The sequence below is a fragment of the Sinohyriopsis cumingii genome, chromosome 14 (genome assembly GCF_028554795.1).
Source record: "Sinohyriopsis cumingii isolate HCF-2022 chromosome 14, ASM2855479v2, whole genome shotgun sequence".
Lineage (NCBI taxonomy): Eukaryota > Metazoa > Mollusca > Bivalvia > Unionida > Unionidae > Sinohyriopsis > Sinohyriopsis cumingii.
In genome coordinates this window covers 43,260,095-43,276,820 of record NC_142974.1, presented here as the reverse complement: position 1 = coordinate 43,276,820, position 16,726 = coordinate 43,260,095, and the positions used below count along the sequence as shown (strand labels likewise).

The window sequence follows — 16,726 nt, the reverse complement described above, 5'->3', positions numbered from 1 at the left end:
ACCAAGGCCTTATTACTCACTGTGCACCGTCGCTGAAATACACATGCAAAACCACACCCTGAGCTCTTATTCTCAAAGATAAACAATTACCTTTAAATCCCTACCAAATATGCATCAATATACCTCTTCTGTCACCACCAAAATGAGAGAGGAAAAAAGTTCTAAAAATAGAATATAACTACATTTGTGGATACTGAACTGGAAGTACTAATTGGGACCTGATTCCAGATGGTGCTTTTGGAGCCTCACTGAACCCAGGCTATGAAAAAGCAGATAGCAAGAGCTATAATGGTGAAAGCAAATTATAATATAAAAATTATTTACATTTTGCCCAGTGGCAAAAAATCGTCAGCCAACTAATGACTAATCTGAAAAATTATTGTTTTAAATGTTTCTAGTATCATAGTATAAACATGAACAACAACAAGAGCAACAGAAACAATATCATCTGCTATTTTGTATTTTGATTTCCTGGTTATTATTTTTAGAGCCTTCGACTTATGCAGCAGTTATTATTATTATTATTATTATTATTATTATTATTATATTTCATGCTCCATAAGTCCTTTCATTACAATTCTAAGGCAGGCCTCCTATGGTAGAAATTTTGTACTCATTTGATGATGATGATAGTTATTATTATTATTAACATTATTAACATTATTGTGTTGTTTTTGTTTTATTCATCTTGGTGATAAGATGTTAGTGTGTCATTTTTTTCTCCTGAATTTTGTATTGTTAAACCCACAAGTTTCATTTTTTTCAGATGTTCGACAGATAAAACAGTTGTTGATCAAGGTCTATGAACATGTCCAGGTGATTTCAATAAGCCCAGTCTTTGAAAGTGCTGTCAACTTGAAAAACCTTGAAGACTTCTACACAGACATAGTCATAGAAGAAATAGAAGTGTCCACTCAAAAGAGGGAAGATGAGAAACTGGTTAAGGTCACAAGTTTTAGACAGATTTTTTTTTAAAGATGACAAGAATGTAAAACGTATTATTCTTAAAGCACCTGCTGGTCAAGGAAAATCTACTTTTTGTCGGAAACTTGTGCATACTTGGTGTTCTGTCCAAAAATTAAATCTTCTCATTGGTGCTACAGTCTCTGACAAATCTGAAACAAATGGTCTGGAAGATGAGGATGAGATGCTCAGGTTTGATGTTTTATTGTATGTCTGTCTGAGAGATATTTCTAATGAGAAAACATTAATGGATGTGGTACTCACGCAATTCCCACTTCATGAATCACAAGGTATGTCTCACAGATCTCATATTGAAGCATTAATTGGGCAAGCAGAGAACAACAAGGTTTTACTTATTATGGATGGCCTAGACGAAATGGACGATTCATCAGCTTTCATTCAAAAAATAATGCAAAGGAACCTGTATCCACATTTGACAGCTATTGCCACAACTAGATCCTGGAAGATTGGTCAGTTAAGCCTTATCCGATCTGCTGATATTGACCTGTTGCTGGACCTCCAGGGTTTCAGCTATGAAAACAGTATGTTGTTTGCTGAGAAGATCTTTGATAATTACTACAAGGATGAGTCTGCCATAGCACAGTTTAAAAAGGATATTGGGGAAAAGTCTTTGGTTAAAAGTCTCATCCATGTACCACTTCTCCTGCTGTTTATTGTTCATGTTTGGTATGAGAAGAAATCCTTCCCACAAACAATTCATGAACTATACTTGGAAATTTTTAATGTAATGGTCAATAAGTACATGGAGGCTATGGGGAGGAAGCAAGAAAGTAAGGAAAAAGAAGATGATAAGAAAAATGTTTTGCTCAAAACATTGCCATTAGAAAGCACAACTTTCATTTTAAGTCCTAAACTAAGAAATCAGTCACTTGTTCAGCAATTTGGTGAGGAGTTTCTTGCTGCTCTGTGTGAAGTTGCAAGTCAGTTTTTGACCATAAATTCAGAAGAAACTTCCTTAGTTTTTGAAGACAAGACTCTTATGAAATTATTTGGAAATAATGGGTTATCAAAGTTGCAAGTTGCCCTAGACTTGGGTATTCTTTCAAGTTCAGAATCAACTGGTTTATTTAGGAAGAAAATATGTCTGACTTTTCTTCACAAAACAATACAAGAGTTTCTTGCAGCCATAAATATATGTTGTAGAGAGGACAGATGCAACATTTTTCTGGATTCTTTGAATACACTTGATGATGTAGTTCAAAATGAGAAGATCATAATGTTTGTGGCAGGCATTTCCATGAGTCATTGTCAGAAGATATTTGAAAAGATATATGAATTATGTGATAAAGATATGGATCAGGATAGAACAATTATCAGTGGAAGATATATGCACAACCTATGTAGACTTTATAGGGACTGTATAAGGGAAGGTTGTGGAGAGCCTGTACGTTTGAAATTGCATTTTCTTTATGCAGACAATCAAGAGGACTGGAATGTATATCAGTTTGCTTTGGGGAGCACATCTGATGTCAGGTTGATCTGTCTTTGGGATATTTTGCCACATGGTATCTCTCAGTATTCTCAGCTGACTCATATTTTACTTAGAGGTTCAATGCCAAGTGATGCTTCATTGGATTTGTCAGGGTCTAACTGTCTGACCATGTTCAGTCTTGAACATGTGGCCATGAAAGGTAAACTATTGCTATCAAAGTGTATTTACCTCAAGTGTCTGACACTAACTTCATGTAGGTTTGATGATGCTACATTGGATTTGTCAGAATCCAGATGTTTAACCAAGCTCATTCTTGAAGATGTGACCCTGAAGGGTAAGCTATTGCTGTCCAAGGTTGCTCAACTCGAGTGTCTAAAACTGCTTCTCTGTAGCTTAGATTATGCTACATTGGATTTATCAGAGTCAACATGTCTGGTGGAACTGGTAAAATGTAGTCTAGGTGAATTTATACTGGACCTGTCAGAGTGTACCAGTCTGAAAAGGTTTGAGTGTCGATTTGTGACCATGACAAGTGAGAGTAGATTATTGCTATCAAAGTGTACTCAGCTGGAACATTTCAATCTGGTAAATTGTAGCCTTGGTGGATTTACAATGGACCTATCAGAGTCTACTAGTCTGAAAAGGTTTGAGTGTCGATTTGTGACCATGACAAGTGAAAGTAGATTCTTGCTATCAAATTGTACTCATCTGGAACATTTGAGTCTGGTAAATTGTAGCCTTGGTGGATTTACACTGGACCTAGCAGAATCAACCAATCTGAAACGGTTTGAGTGTTTATTTGTGACCATGACCAGTGAGAGTAGATTATTGGTATCACAGTGTTTTCAGCTGGAATATATGAGACTGGTAAAATGTAGCCTTGGTGAATTTACATTGGACTTTTCAGGATCATCTTTTCTGACCAAACTAATACTCCAGGTTGTCACTGTCACCAGGAAGAGTAACCTGAAGCTTTCTGATTGCACAAAGCTAGAATATCTAAAACTTCAAATTGCAAATCAACTGATTGATACTACATTAGACCTATCAAAATCTATCTGCCTAGGAAAATTAAACATTGATAACTTGATACTGGATGACACACATAACTTGTTAGTTTCAGCACATCCAATATTTTGGAGCCTGTCCAAGTGTAAGCAACTTCATACATTATCACTGAAGAATGTGGATCTGGGTGATACACTACTTAACATTGAAATCCTGGATCAGCTTGATAAACTCACCATTGATAATATAGCTATATGCATGTGTAGTATGGAGATGTTTTGTAACAGCCTGTCCCAGTGTAAACAACTGCACAGTTTATCAATAAAGAATGTGGATCTGGGTGATGCTATTCCCAGCTTTGACAGCCTGAAAAAATTGTGTGATCTCACCATAGAGAATGTAGCCATGAATAAAAATGGATACTTGGTGTTGTGCAACAGCATATCAAAGTGTACAAAACTTAAACACTTACGACTGATGAATCTGGACCTGGATGATGCATTACTCAGCTTGGACAAAATAGAAGGACTGTGTGATCTCACCATTGACAATGTCACTATGTGTGAAAATGGCTATTTTAAGCTATGTAACAGTATTTTCATCTGTACTACTCTTACGTCCTTGTCACTGAAGAATCTGGATCTGGGTAATGTATTACTTAGCTTGGACAACATCAAGAAAATCACCATTGATAATGTGACCATGTGTAAAGATGGATACTTGATGCTGTATAATGTCATATCCATGTGTATATCATTATCACTGACAAATCTGGATTTGGGTGATGCATTAGTTAATTGGGATGATATAGTGAAACTGGATCACCTCACCATTGATAATGTGACCATGTGTAAAGATGGATATGTGAAGCTATCTCACAGCATGTTCATGTGTGCAAAACTTACATCTTTATCACTGAAGAATCTGGATCTGGGTGATGTACAGCTCAGTTTGGACAGGATGGAGAAACTGTATGAACTCACCATTGATAATGTGACCATGTGTAAAGATGGATATGTGAAGCTATCTCACAGCATGTCCATGTGTGCAAAACTTACATCTTTATCACTGAAGAATCTGGATCTGGGTGATGTACTGCTCAGTTTGGACAAGATGGAGAAACTGTATGATCTCACCATTGATAATGTGACCATGTGCAAAGATGGATATGCAGTGCTGTGTAACAGCATCTCTATGTGCACAAAACTTAGATCCTTATCACTGAAGAATCTGGATTCAGGTGATGCACTACCAAACTTGGACACATTGTATAGACTCTGTGAACTTAATCTAGTGAATATAACCATCTCCTTACAGAATGTAGGTTACATCAGGTTATTAGTGCAACAACTGAAGTCACTCCATGATTACAGATTTGCACACACAGGTGAACTGATTACAGAGATGGCTGCTGATAGTTATGAGAAATGTGTTGTGAACTACAGAAGCAAAAGAGTTCTTGATGATGATGATGATTATGATTTTGAAGCTTCTACTGATGATTATGATGATGATGATGATTTGGATGCTGCCACAGATGATGGTGATGATTTGGATGCTGCAACAGGTGATGATGATGATGATTTGGATGCTGCCACAGATGGTGATGATGATGATTTGGATGCTGCCACAGATGATGATGATGATGATGCTATAACTGAGGATGATTTGGAAATTGATGAATATGATGATGATGATGATGATGATGATGATGATTTTGATGATGATGACTAGGATGATGATTTGGATGAATGATGATAATGTGTTTTGGACAAAATATCAGCTTATGGCACATCACCTATTGCAGTAAGACATCACAATTTGCATTTTAATTACCTGGTTTTGTTACACAAAGATCTTATTAACATGCCGGTTCAAACAAGTACTGTGTATATATTTCCCAGCTCCTTATTAACAGTACAAGGTTAAACTGTGACCTTGCTGTTAAATGAAATCAAAAGCAAGAAAAACATTATTGTACAATGTACTGGTCATTGCATCAAACCAAAACATGTAAACTGGTGTAAAAATGTTTTGAAACAAATTGATGACTTTGTGTCTCATCTTTGTACACAACAAGGATGGATCATTATGTTTTCACCACTGAAACTTGCAATTTATGATAACTGGATGGATGAATGAGCAGATTACTGAGTCGGTAAATGAGATGATTACATGTTGGAATGCATTACTGTATTATAATAAATAGATATACTAACATAACAAAATCAACAACCCTGTTGTGTTTAAAATGCAAATATCATTTTTTGTGTTTATAATTGTTAAATTGGTGCAGTTTTTTTTAACTTTCATGTGATACAATCATTACAACCAGTATATGTAATGAAGACTGGTACTTTGTCACATTGAGTGACTGTTTGCTTATGTTTTTCTTTTACTCATATATATTTGAATTTTTGCCAGCAAATGTTCAATGTCTACTTCATAATTTGAGTGGTGAATTCAGCATCATTCCATTCTCTATTCTAATTTACTATTGTTGTCACCTAAGAAAAACATGTACATGTTATACAATGCTATTCCTAGAAAATGAATTTGTGTTAGCCAGATATGTCCACATGATTAGTGTACTTATAGCTTTTTATTGCATCCATCTTGTTTTGTGTATCTGTCATCAGCTTCGTATGGACCTTTTCTACAATTTAGTTGTAAAAATCTTACAGAGTAAAAATTATATCAACATGATCATGTAGGAGTTAGATAACAAGCAAACACAATGCATATTAGGTGATTTGGACTAAAATTGGCTGGCCTGTTGAATGAGCTTTTGACTTTAGTTATGAAAAGAGTTTGCTATAAATTATCAAGATCTCTGATGAGTTGAAAAACCAGAAAGAATGAGATGATCCAGGTTCTGACTGGACTGAGAGTGAATTCAGAAGAAAAATTTCATACGAACATATAGCTTTATATCTACAAGATCTCAGATTAGTTTGACAACCAAACAGATGAATGAATGAGGTAATCTAGTTTTGATTGGTTGACGTCATATGTACAGTATTTTTTTTTTTTTTATCAACTGATAATGATGAAACTGTGAGTGAAGTGATCAGGGTTTAATTGACTAACATTATGAACGCCATAGACATTTTACTTGTGAAAATAAAATTATGTAACTTTGAATGTTGTTATCAACATTTAATTGACTGACATGGTGAAAATGGAAGAAACTTAGTTTGTGAACAAAATAATGATCAAACTTTGAGGTGATCTCCATTCTGGGTTCTGATGGGGTGACACTGAATTCAGTGACATTTTCTCATGAGTAGGTAATGATAAAACTTTAATTTATATCTTTATATCAACTAGACCTCAGACAAGTTTGATCACCAGCTCAATCTGCACTTGATTAGATGAAATGGATTCTGATTGGTTAACCTTAGGAATCCTTGGCTTTATTTATGAACAAACTTTGATCAGATTTGAATGTTGCATCGCTATCATCATCAACAATGTATAAGATGAAATTGATAAGTAAAATTCCTACAAACAAATGGTGTGATATGGGCACACTTGTGATTTTATTGAGAAACACATTTCTATAAATTGCTATATAGCATTATATCATCAAGATCCATTAGGAATTTGGCAACCAGTAAATTCTGTGCAGATTGCTGATGTAGCTTTGTTTTTAATTGGCTCATACTGTGGACACACTTTGATTATGAACAGATTTTGTTTCAACTTGCCATATACACCACCCGTTTTGTCAACAAATGATGGTCTCTCATGATAGGTCATAACTTTTTATAATCAAAGATTCCATGCACTGAGAATCTGGTCTCTCAAGACAGTTTATCTCTTGTAGCAGTGGTCTTTCGAGGCAGGTGTTAACAGTACAAGGTTTAGATCCATTGAAATCCATGCTTGTTAATAGGTGATCTGGTCCTGATTAGCTACCAATGTGGAGGCACTAGAGCAGCCCTTATGATTTTACTATAAGACTTACTAAAAAGATCTTTAAATTACAGTCTGTTTATACAACAGCACTACATATGAAAATATGAGTGTTGCATTCAAAATCTGAATATTGGCTTGTGTGGTTTTGTATGGACCTAGGTTTTAGATAAATTGGAGTTGGCCATGTAGCCATGCAAACCTGACAATACATGGGGTACATCAGGTACCTTAATCTGCCCATGTTTTTTCATGCAAAGACCCCATATGACCAAGTTTTAGCATTTATATTGTAGGATATGGAGATGTCATCAACTGAATAAAAATGCATTGGAGGTAAAGGCAAAAATTTACCTCTTAAAAAGCCCAAATGACCCAACTGTATAAAAACAAAAAATATTCAGATACTTGGCCATACCTTTAAGATGAACTGGAAAGGCTGCAGTTACATTTAACTGGACACCATATCATGACAATTTGAGTACTGCCCATCAGTCTTTCCTCCTAGGTCTTAGGCAGCAGTTTAGAGTGGGTTTCAAATTGCCTTGGGCCTGGTGTGGACTAAGGGAGATAATTTGTTATATACATGTTAGTTTGCATTAAATTCTTAGTAATTTTTTTTAATTTTAGTTCATTTCTGTATGTATACGTTTTTACTGGAAACATCAAACTTGGAGAGGGTATGTATCTTGACAAGTAGGTCACTGCAACTAATATTTCATGCTTCATTGACTGGTTAAATTTTGTGTTTTATTTCACAATCTTTGTTCATGCTGGAATCCTCAAACTTGATGATTGTAGTAATAATAATAATAATAATAATGACTTTATTTAAAGAGGGTAATACAATTAGTTGCCTGGAAAATGTTTTTGTGGCCCTCTTTTATATGCCTATTCACATTTAGAGTACATGTACATAGTTACACACACACACACACACACACACAAATAAAGCACATTAAAGCATTGATAATAAGCTACATTAATATATGGACATAATAAACAGGACATTTAAATGAACATGTTCCAGCTAGGTACATTGTGTATATACAGTACAGAAATAGTGAGACAACAAAAGTGGAAGGTGAGTGAAATTATACTTTAAGTTGTAAAGTATTGGCCAAATTGAACAGGTTTTCCTTTTCATCAATTGAAATAGATTATGATTAAAGCTTTTATGTTTGCCCTTTCTGGGATTTTGTTCCAAATTAGTTATCCTGAATATTGAAAACTTTTCTTAAAGAGTTCTTTATTTGGTTTTAGGATGGAAAGATGGATAGCTGACATTGATCTTAAATTGGGAGTGTTGCTTTGTTTTAAAGCATGAAATAGTTCATTCAGACATAATAATATGAAACTTTATGCACAAATCTAGTTTTTCACAATCATATTTGTTCATTTACTGTTAACATGTTAATATCATTCATTGCATTTGGGATATTTTCAGCATCATCTAGGCTGCATCTGCAAGCTCTTTTTATGCAAGCAGAATAATTTTTAAATATTCTTCTTAGAAGTTTTTCTTCAGATAATATTACAGTAGTCTAGATTATAGATGTCAAAATTTTAGGAAACTACTACTAGGTATCCATCAACCCTAATGATCCTAATGATCAGTTCCCAGGTACCCAATCAAAGGGAAATTGTATTAAATATGAACCTGAATTGCTGTGTTGTTGGTTCACACATGCCAATCCCCAAGAGAGGTATAAGCATAATTATTACAAATAGAAGTGGCATATTTAAAGCAAAATCAGAGCACAAAATGAGCAATCTATATTTTACATACCATAATTACAGACAATCGTATGAAAAATGTACATTATATTTCCTATTACCTGGATAAACAGTTTAAATTTTTGTCACAAATTGGCTAAATCCATGTGGATAAGTAGTTAGTATAAGAGTATAGACACAAAAGAAATTGATAAGCTATTTATGCATAACTAGTCTACATGTTTAAAGTAACTTTCACAAAGTCATAAAGTCCACAGAATGATGACTTGTATTACACCAATGTCAAATTCTTATTTCAAACTTTTTAAAGTGCTATTGATTTGTCTTTTTCCGGATGCAACATGCTTTTAAGTAAAACAAAATCCCTCTCTCAAACATCTTTCAGTCATATAACATCGATCATTCACTTCAGTAAAGACCTTTTATTATAATACATGTATCTGATGCCATTTATTTTCAATTTAGACTGGTCAGCTACATATGTGGTATGAAAATAGAATGAATCTGTGACACGTGGTTTCACAGGCAAGAAACCTGTCTGTTTTCTTGGAACTGTTTCATGTACATTATATATGTACATTCTATATGTAGAAAATAAGGAAATTAGAGAGAGGTCTAACAATGAGCATGGGCTCGTATTTATGTACTATATAATAATACAAAAATAAGTTTAAAATAGCTGCAGGACATCATGTTCCTTTGGCCAATGAGAGGGCAGTATTCCATTCTGTGAGTTGCACATACATATTAAGTGTGTGCATCATGGCAATGTTGAGTAGTAGCATGGGAAAATGGTCTGGCATTCCTTAAAGGTATAATAGTATTCCAAATTTTTGGCAGGCATACAAAGCTGAATGCCTGAGCTAAGCATCGGTACTAAATTTGTTACACTATGCAAAATCTAGCTTGAAATATTAGTGTTGATTCTTAAATAGGCTGCACGAGAAAGGATAGAAGTGTCCTTCCTTGTATTATTGCATCGTACATGTATGCCAAGTAAATTGTAAGCATGACAGTAGCCTGGAACTAAAACCGTTACTCTGTGTCTAAATCTGACTTGGAAACTTATTTTTAAGGGGTACCCGGTTGTCCATTTTATTATCTGGATTATTATCAATGGGCAGGTACCTGAGTACCCGACTACCCATTGGCATCTTTAGTCTAGGTATGGTTGTACATAGCATTTGTAATATATTAACCTATGTTTAGTGGATATTGCCTTTTCTTGCTAAATAGCCACAGACATGAGTTGACTTTACAACATTTTTTATGACTTGAATATGTTCATTCCATTGCAAATTATTGTCAAGGATTTTGTAATCGATAGTCATTGTAGGCAAATTTCATTCCTATTTTTGCTCTCATTAATAATTTAGTCTTGCCTTCATTTACTTTCATGCCATTTTCCATATGCCATGAATCCATTCTAAGTAAAGCTATCTGTGGGCAGACCTCTAGGTCTGATTTAAGCCATCTTGAAATTTGATAGTCTGATAGGGTGGTATCATCTGCATATAGGTCAGTTGATGAAATACAGTTTCCTATTTTCAGTGCCAGATCATTTATGAAAATGAGAAAGGAGTGGGCTTAGGATTGATCCCTGTGGTACTCCATGTATATTGGTTCATCTTTAGAAAAACTGCCATTTATTTTGACACACTGTTTTCTTATTGTTAGATATGATGTAAACCAATCAGTCATTGAATTGTCACATTGACAAATGTTCAGTTCGTTGATAAATTTGCATGCATCTCTGTTACAACCACACCTTACCATCAAATGCAACTGTGTCTTATATTTTGCATTTTACTAGTTTAATTGAAGCTTTTCCATTTATATCATATCTAGATGTTTTTGCACCTTCTGTGTGTGTGTGTGTATATACATATATATATTATGATAGAGCATTGGCCATGGTAAAATCTGTTCTATTTTTTGTTATCTACCCTCGTGATCTCTGCAGACTTTATAGGGATTATAGTAGGGAAGCCTGTGGAGAGCCTATTAGTCTGAAAATGAAATATCTGTATGCAAAAAATAAAAAGGAGTAGGATGTACTCCAGCCTGCTCTGAGGAGCAAATCAGAATTCAACTTGAGCTGTTTTGGAAACTTTTTTCTCAGAACACCCATATTTCACTTGAAGGCTTAATGCTAAATGGTCTAATGCTCACTCATATTTACTTACAGTGTTGTAGCATAGATGATACTAAACTGGACTTATCACAATCAAACTGTCTGGTCTATCTCAGTCTTAAAAAGGTGACAATGGAACTTAGGTAAACTATTGCTATCAAAGTGTACTCAGCTCAAGTGTGTGACACTGAATAGTTGTAGATTAAGTGATGCTACAATGGATTTGTCAGAGTGTACCAGTCTGACTGAGTTCAGTCTTCAAAATATGTCCATGAATATTGAATTGTTGCTATCAAAATGTGCTCAGCTCAAGGGTCTGAAACTTATTCAGTGTAGCTTAGTCTGCCAGCCTGACTAACCTCAGTCTTGAAGATGTGACGATGAAGGGTAATTTTTACTATCACAGTGTATTCAGCTCAAGTGTCTAAAACTGAATAGATGTAACTTTGTTGACGCTACTTTAGATTTATCAAAGTGTACCAGTCTGATGGAGCTCAGCCTTCAACATGTGATCATGAAGGGTACATTATTGCCACCAATGTCTACTCAGCTTAAGTGCCCGAATCTGGTTAAGAGTAACATAGATGATGCTACAATGGATTTGTCAGAGTTCACTAGTTTGTCTGAGCTTTGTATTCAAAATATGTCCATGAAGAGTAAACTATTGCTATCAAAGTGTACTCAGCTCAAGTGTCTAAAACTGTTTTGTTGTAGTTTAGATGATGCTATATTGGATTTGTCAGAGTCTGCCAGCCTGACTGAGTTCAGTCTGCAGCATGTGATCATGAAAGGTACCGGCATATTATTACTACCAAAGTTTACTCAGCTTAAGTGCCTGAATCAGATTAAGAGTAACATAGATGATGCTACAATAGATTGGTCAGACCTTTCTTGTTTGAACCAAATAATTTTTACAGGTGTGAGCATGAAGGGTAAGCTGTTGATATCTAGGGATAATCTGCTCAAGCATCCGCAACTAGGTCATTGTAGCTTAGATGGTGCTACATTGGATTTGTCAGAGTATAGCAATCTGACCATGCTGAATAGGACTGTAATGGGTAAATTGTTGCTGTCAGTGTGTACTCGTCTCAATTGTCTGCAACTGGTTAAGTGTAGGTTAGATGATGTTACAGTAACTTTGTCCAAGTCTAATTGTCTGGCCAACCTCTGTCTTGAAGGGTAAATTATTACTATCAAAGTATATTCAGCTAGAATTGTTTTAAATTGTCAAGTGTAGCTTAGATGATACTACATTGGATTTGTTAGAGTCTACCAATGTGACTGCCCTCAGTCTTGAAGATGTGACCATGAAGGGAAAATTATTACTATCCAAGTGTACGCAGATTGAATTTCTGAAAATGATCAAGTGTAGCTTAGATGATGTTACAATTGATTTATCAGAGTCTACCAGACTGAAAGAGCTCAGACTTGAAGATGTCACCATGAAGGGCAAATTATTACTATCAAAGATGATGCTGTATTGGATTTGTCAGAGTCCTCCAGTCTGACTAACCTCAGTCTTTCAAATGTGACCATGAATGGCAAATTATTACTATCAAAATGTACTCAACTCATGCATCTGGCACTATATGATAGTGGCATAGATGAATTTACGCTGGACTTCTCAGGGTCAATGCATCTAACCAGACTAATCCTCCATGATGTTACTGTCACTGGTAAAAGTAAGCTGAAGCTTTCAACTAGAGTATGTAAAACTGCAAGTTGGAAGATGACTGATTTATGCTACACTAGATCTATCATATTCAACATGCCTAAAAGAATTATATCTTGATAATGTGATACTGGATGACTGGTCTGATTCTGATGATTTAATTTATTCAAGACTGAATGTAAAACATTGGGATGGCAAGAAAGAGATGTTGTGTATCAGCCTATCCCAATGTAAAAAACTTATGGATCTTGGTGATGTACTTAGGTTAAACAAGATGAATATTATAATAACCTTTATGTGATGTTGTGCCATGAAACATCAAAACCAAGAATGCAGTAAATGTCTTGTTTTACAGGTGTATTTTGGTACACTAATTGATAGGAAAAATGTCTTGTTGTAAAGATGTATTTTGGCATATTGATTGATAGGAAACATGCAATTTTCTCATGTGTTTGTACTTTGTTTGTCCTGTACAGAAGCCATGTTGCCATTCATTGATCATTTTAGGTATCATTTTTTTCATTTTGAACAATTTTTTTTTTAAATGTATCTATAAATTTTCACCTTACATATCTTTATGCCAAGAAAAAAAGATTATATTGAATAAAACAATGTTGTGGAATAAAAATAGATTGATGCTTCATAGCTTGTACGTGTATCTTGAATGGTTTTTGTAATAAGATTCATATTTGTAACTGTTACAGTAATTCTGGAATATTCACATTGCAATCGTGGATGAGTCTGTTTATGAACTAACCTAACCTAATTGGCTTACTACTGAAATCCTAGATGCTATGAAAACACAAGACCACTTCAAAACTATGGGAACTCATGCACAACATAAAGTATGCAGATATAAACTAATGCGTATGATTAAAAAAGCTATTAATAAATCTTGTTATCAATCACACCTTGAAAACAAAAAGAGCAACACAAACTCCATTTGGAAAGTCTTCAATGAACTCATTGGAGGAACATACAAAGATCAGACAAATAAAATTCACTCACTTCTGTTAAATGACACCATAGTCACTGATGACAATAACGTTGCAAATGTTTTCAATGATTTTTTCACTAACATTATCACAAAGTTAAAAGAACCAGTGATAGAAAACAACTTTAATGAACTGAATAAGTTCTGCAGCAGCAAAATCTCTAAGGAGGTATGTTTCTATATCCCACCAGTATAAAAATCCTTGTTACAAAATGTCTCAGTGAACTTGATACCAAGAAAGCTACAGGACTTGATCAGATTGATCCACGACTCATTAAATCTTCTGCCTCTGCTATTTTAGATAGCATAACATTCATAATCATTTTAATTATTGCAACCTCATCTGTCCCCAAAATATGGGAAACTGCAAAAGCAACTCCTATCCAGTACTCTGGTACAGTTCTGTGGAACGAACTTCCACTACATGTAAAATCTGCTGAAAATATTAAGAGTATTTAAGAAGAGATATCATGAGCATGTATGTGCTTCTAATAGATGATGGAATTTAGTATTTTAATACTAAACGCGTTAAAAGAAACTGTAATTATTACTACCCTCATATAATGTGCATCATTATACTCTCCCTAAGAGGGTATGAAGGGAGAATAGTCCTTGACTAATGAGTCACCCTCTATAAATAAAGCATTATTATTATTATTATTCACAAATCTGATTATAAGGATGAAGCTGATAACTACCGGCCAATCTCAATACTACCAAACTTGTCAAAATTGATTGAACTACATGTCCATGACTCATTCATGTCACATGTAACCCTAATCAGACAGGCTTTTGACAGAAACATTCATGTGAGACTGCCTTGACCTCCTTAACTTATAAATATTTTCAAGCACTTGATCAAGCTAGAATAATAGGATCTGTATTGGTAGATTGCAGGAAAGCTTTTGACATGGTGGATCTTGAAATCCTTTTGAAGAAACTGAAAATTTACCACTGTGATGAAACCACAGATGATTTACTTCATATTTAAGTGAGAGAACGTATGTTTATATAAATAATGTTCTGTCTGAACCTGGAACAGTTAGATAAAGAGCACCACAAGGCCCATTAATATTTATTTTATTTATTAATGACCTATCTCTTTTACTAAGAGACTCAGTGTCATCTACAGATCTCTATGAAGATGACACAACATTGTTAGACATTCAAAACACGTTCATATTGAACTCGAAATGTCTATACAGGATGCCCTAAATAAACTGGACAACTGGTGCACATGCAATGGCATAGTGGTAAATACTGGTAAAACTAAAATATTACGTATCTCAACATGGCAAAAAAGAACAAATCTTGACAGTGATGAACTATGTCTGACATGGAAGGATAACAATTTATAAATGGTCTGTCATGATAGACTACTTTTGTTGTTGTTGAGTTTAATTATAGTGGCGTGCGCACAATTGTGCATGTGCCACTTTTTTCTGACTGCACCGCAGCATGCTAGTTGTTCCTTGGGAAAGGAATGGTGCCACCTCCCCCAGGCTTTTATGGGTTCAAGGAACCCTGATAGTTTGGCCTCAATCTGTGGATCCATAAAGGTCCCTTACAGTTGAATGGTTGGCTGTCATTAGTGGGAAGGAGAGCTCGGGAACGGTCCTGGTTGCTTTACATCTCTGGTTTCTTGTTGCATTTGCCTGGTGTTTCTTGCGATTTTTTCTTTTTCTTTTTCAAAATGTACTAAAAAGGGGGAGTGTTTTATGCTGTTTATAGAGGTTGTTAGTATCAATCATGTATGAATAGAGATTTTCAAAGTTATTATGGTATTACTAGTCGAGGTGTTTAGGGTGTGCTTCCTACATTATCTTAGCTATAAGTTTTAGATACTGCCTCTTTAAGTTATTTATATATTAATGTTTTTAGAGACTGAATGTTATTTATACTTTATTTAGCAAGAGACTAGAGTCCTAGCCGATTACACGGTTCGTTAAGGAGATTTAGGACCCGAGTCCTAGCTAATTACTCGGTTCGTTAAGGACATCTAGGACATCCGATTTTGCGGTTTCCTTAGTTTTTGATAGGTACTTCGTAAGTGAATTATTTATTGATATTTTAAAAAATTAAATGATATGTTATGGGTTTTTATGTGGTGGCTTCTAAATTTATTTAGCTAGTTACTGGGTCTTTTGGTTTTGTGGGGATAGTAATTATATTTTGTTCCTAAATCCTGCTGAGTCTATGAATTTATACAAATTTTTATATGTTGTATACTTTTATTAGAATCCATAAGTAACTCTGGGTATGTGTGTGGTGATCCAATCTCATTTTGGTTTTTGATAAATATTTTCCGAGCGGGTTGATATTTTGGGCATATATTGAATACGTGGTGTAGATCTTCGGTGATGTGGCAGTTAAAGCAGTTAATGGTTGCTGGTTTGGGTCCTATAAACCTTCCAAAACTGCTTGCCAGTTTAGTTTTTCCAGCTATTATCCTGTTTTTGGTTTTCTGTTCTAAATGGTTACCCTTAGGTAGCTGTATGTTCCTATCTACGGTTTTTGGGGTTTCATGGTGCTTTTTACCTTTTTGTGGAGGAGTTCCAAAAATCTTGCCATGTTTGGTCTATATATATATTTGTGCGAAGCTTAGTGCTTCTGTAGAGCTATAGTTAAGCTTGATAGAGTTTTGATCTCCTTGTTTGGTTTGTGCAACTTTGTCTGCTGTTTCATTGCCAGAGATTCCAATGTGCGACGGTATCTACATGAGCTCGACTAATTGATGTGCTGTGGTGATATCGTTGATTAATTGGCATGCTCTGTTCTAATGTTTTGATTTTTTGTTTTTTGCTTGATTTCCCGTTGTTGGTTTGTTTGCATGTTTCTAGGATTGGT

At 34.8% G+C, this 16,726-nt stretch overlaps 2 protein-coding genes across 2 annotated transcripts; both read left to right on the top strand.

Annotated features, from left to right (window-relative positions):
- Positions 1-774: 774 nt before the first annotated feature.
- On the top strand, positions 775-7,961 carry LOC149783650 (uncharacterized). Its single transcript, XM_089931889.1, has one exon. The coding sequence runs from the start codon at positions 929-931 to the stop codon at positions 5,156-5,158; it is 4,230 nt and encodes a 1,409-aa protein (XP_089788015.1). The 5' UTR covers positions 775-928; the 3' UTR covers positions 5,159-7,961.
- Positions 6,626-13,528, top strand: LOC149783649 (uncharacterized). Its single transcript, XM_089931892.1, has one exon. The coding sequence runs from the start codon at positions 11,701-11,703 to the stop codon at positions 12,394-12,396; it is 696 nt and encodes a 231-aa protein (XP_089788018.1). The 5' UTR covers positions 6,626-11,700; the 3' UTR covers positions 12,397-13,528.
- Positions 13,529-16,726: the final 3,198 nt, after the last annotated feature.

What these genes read in the sequence shown, in the direction of transcription:
- LOC149783649 (XM_089931892.1), top strand. Translation starts at nt 11,701, where the DNA reads ATGGAGCTCAGCCTTCAACATGTGATCATGAAGGGTACATTATTGCCA.
- LOC149783650 (XM_089931889.1), top strand. Translation starts at nt 929, where the DNA reads ATGAGAAACTGGTTAAGGTCACAAGTTTTAGACAGATTTTTTTTTAAA.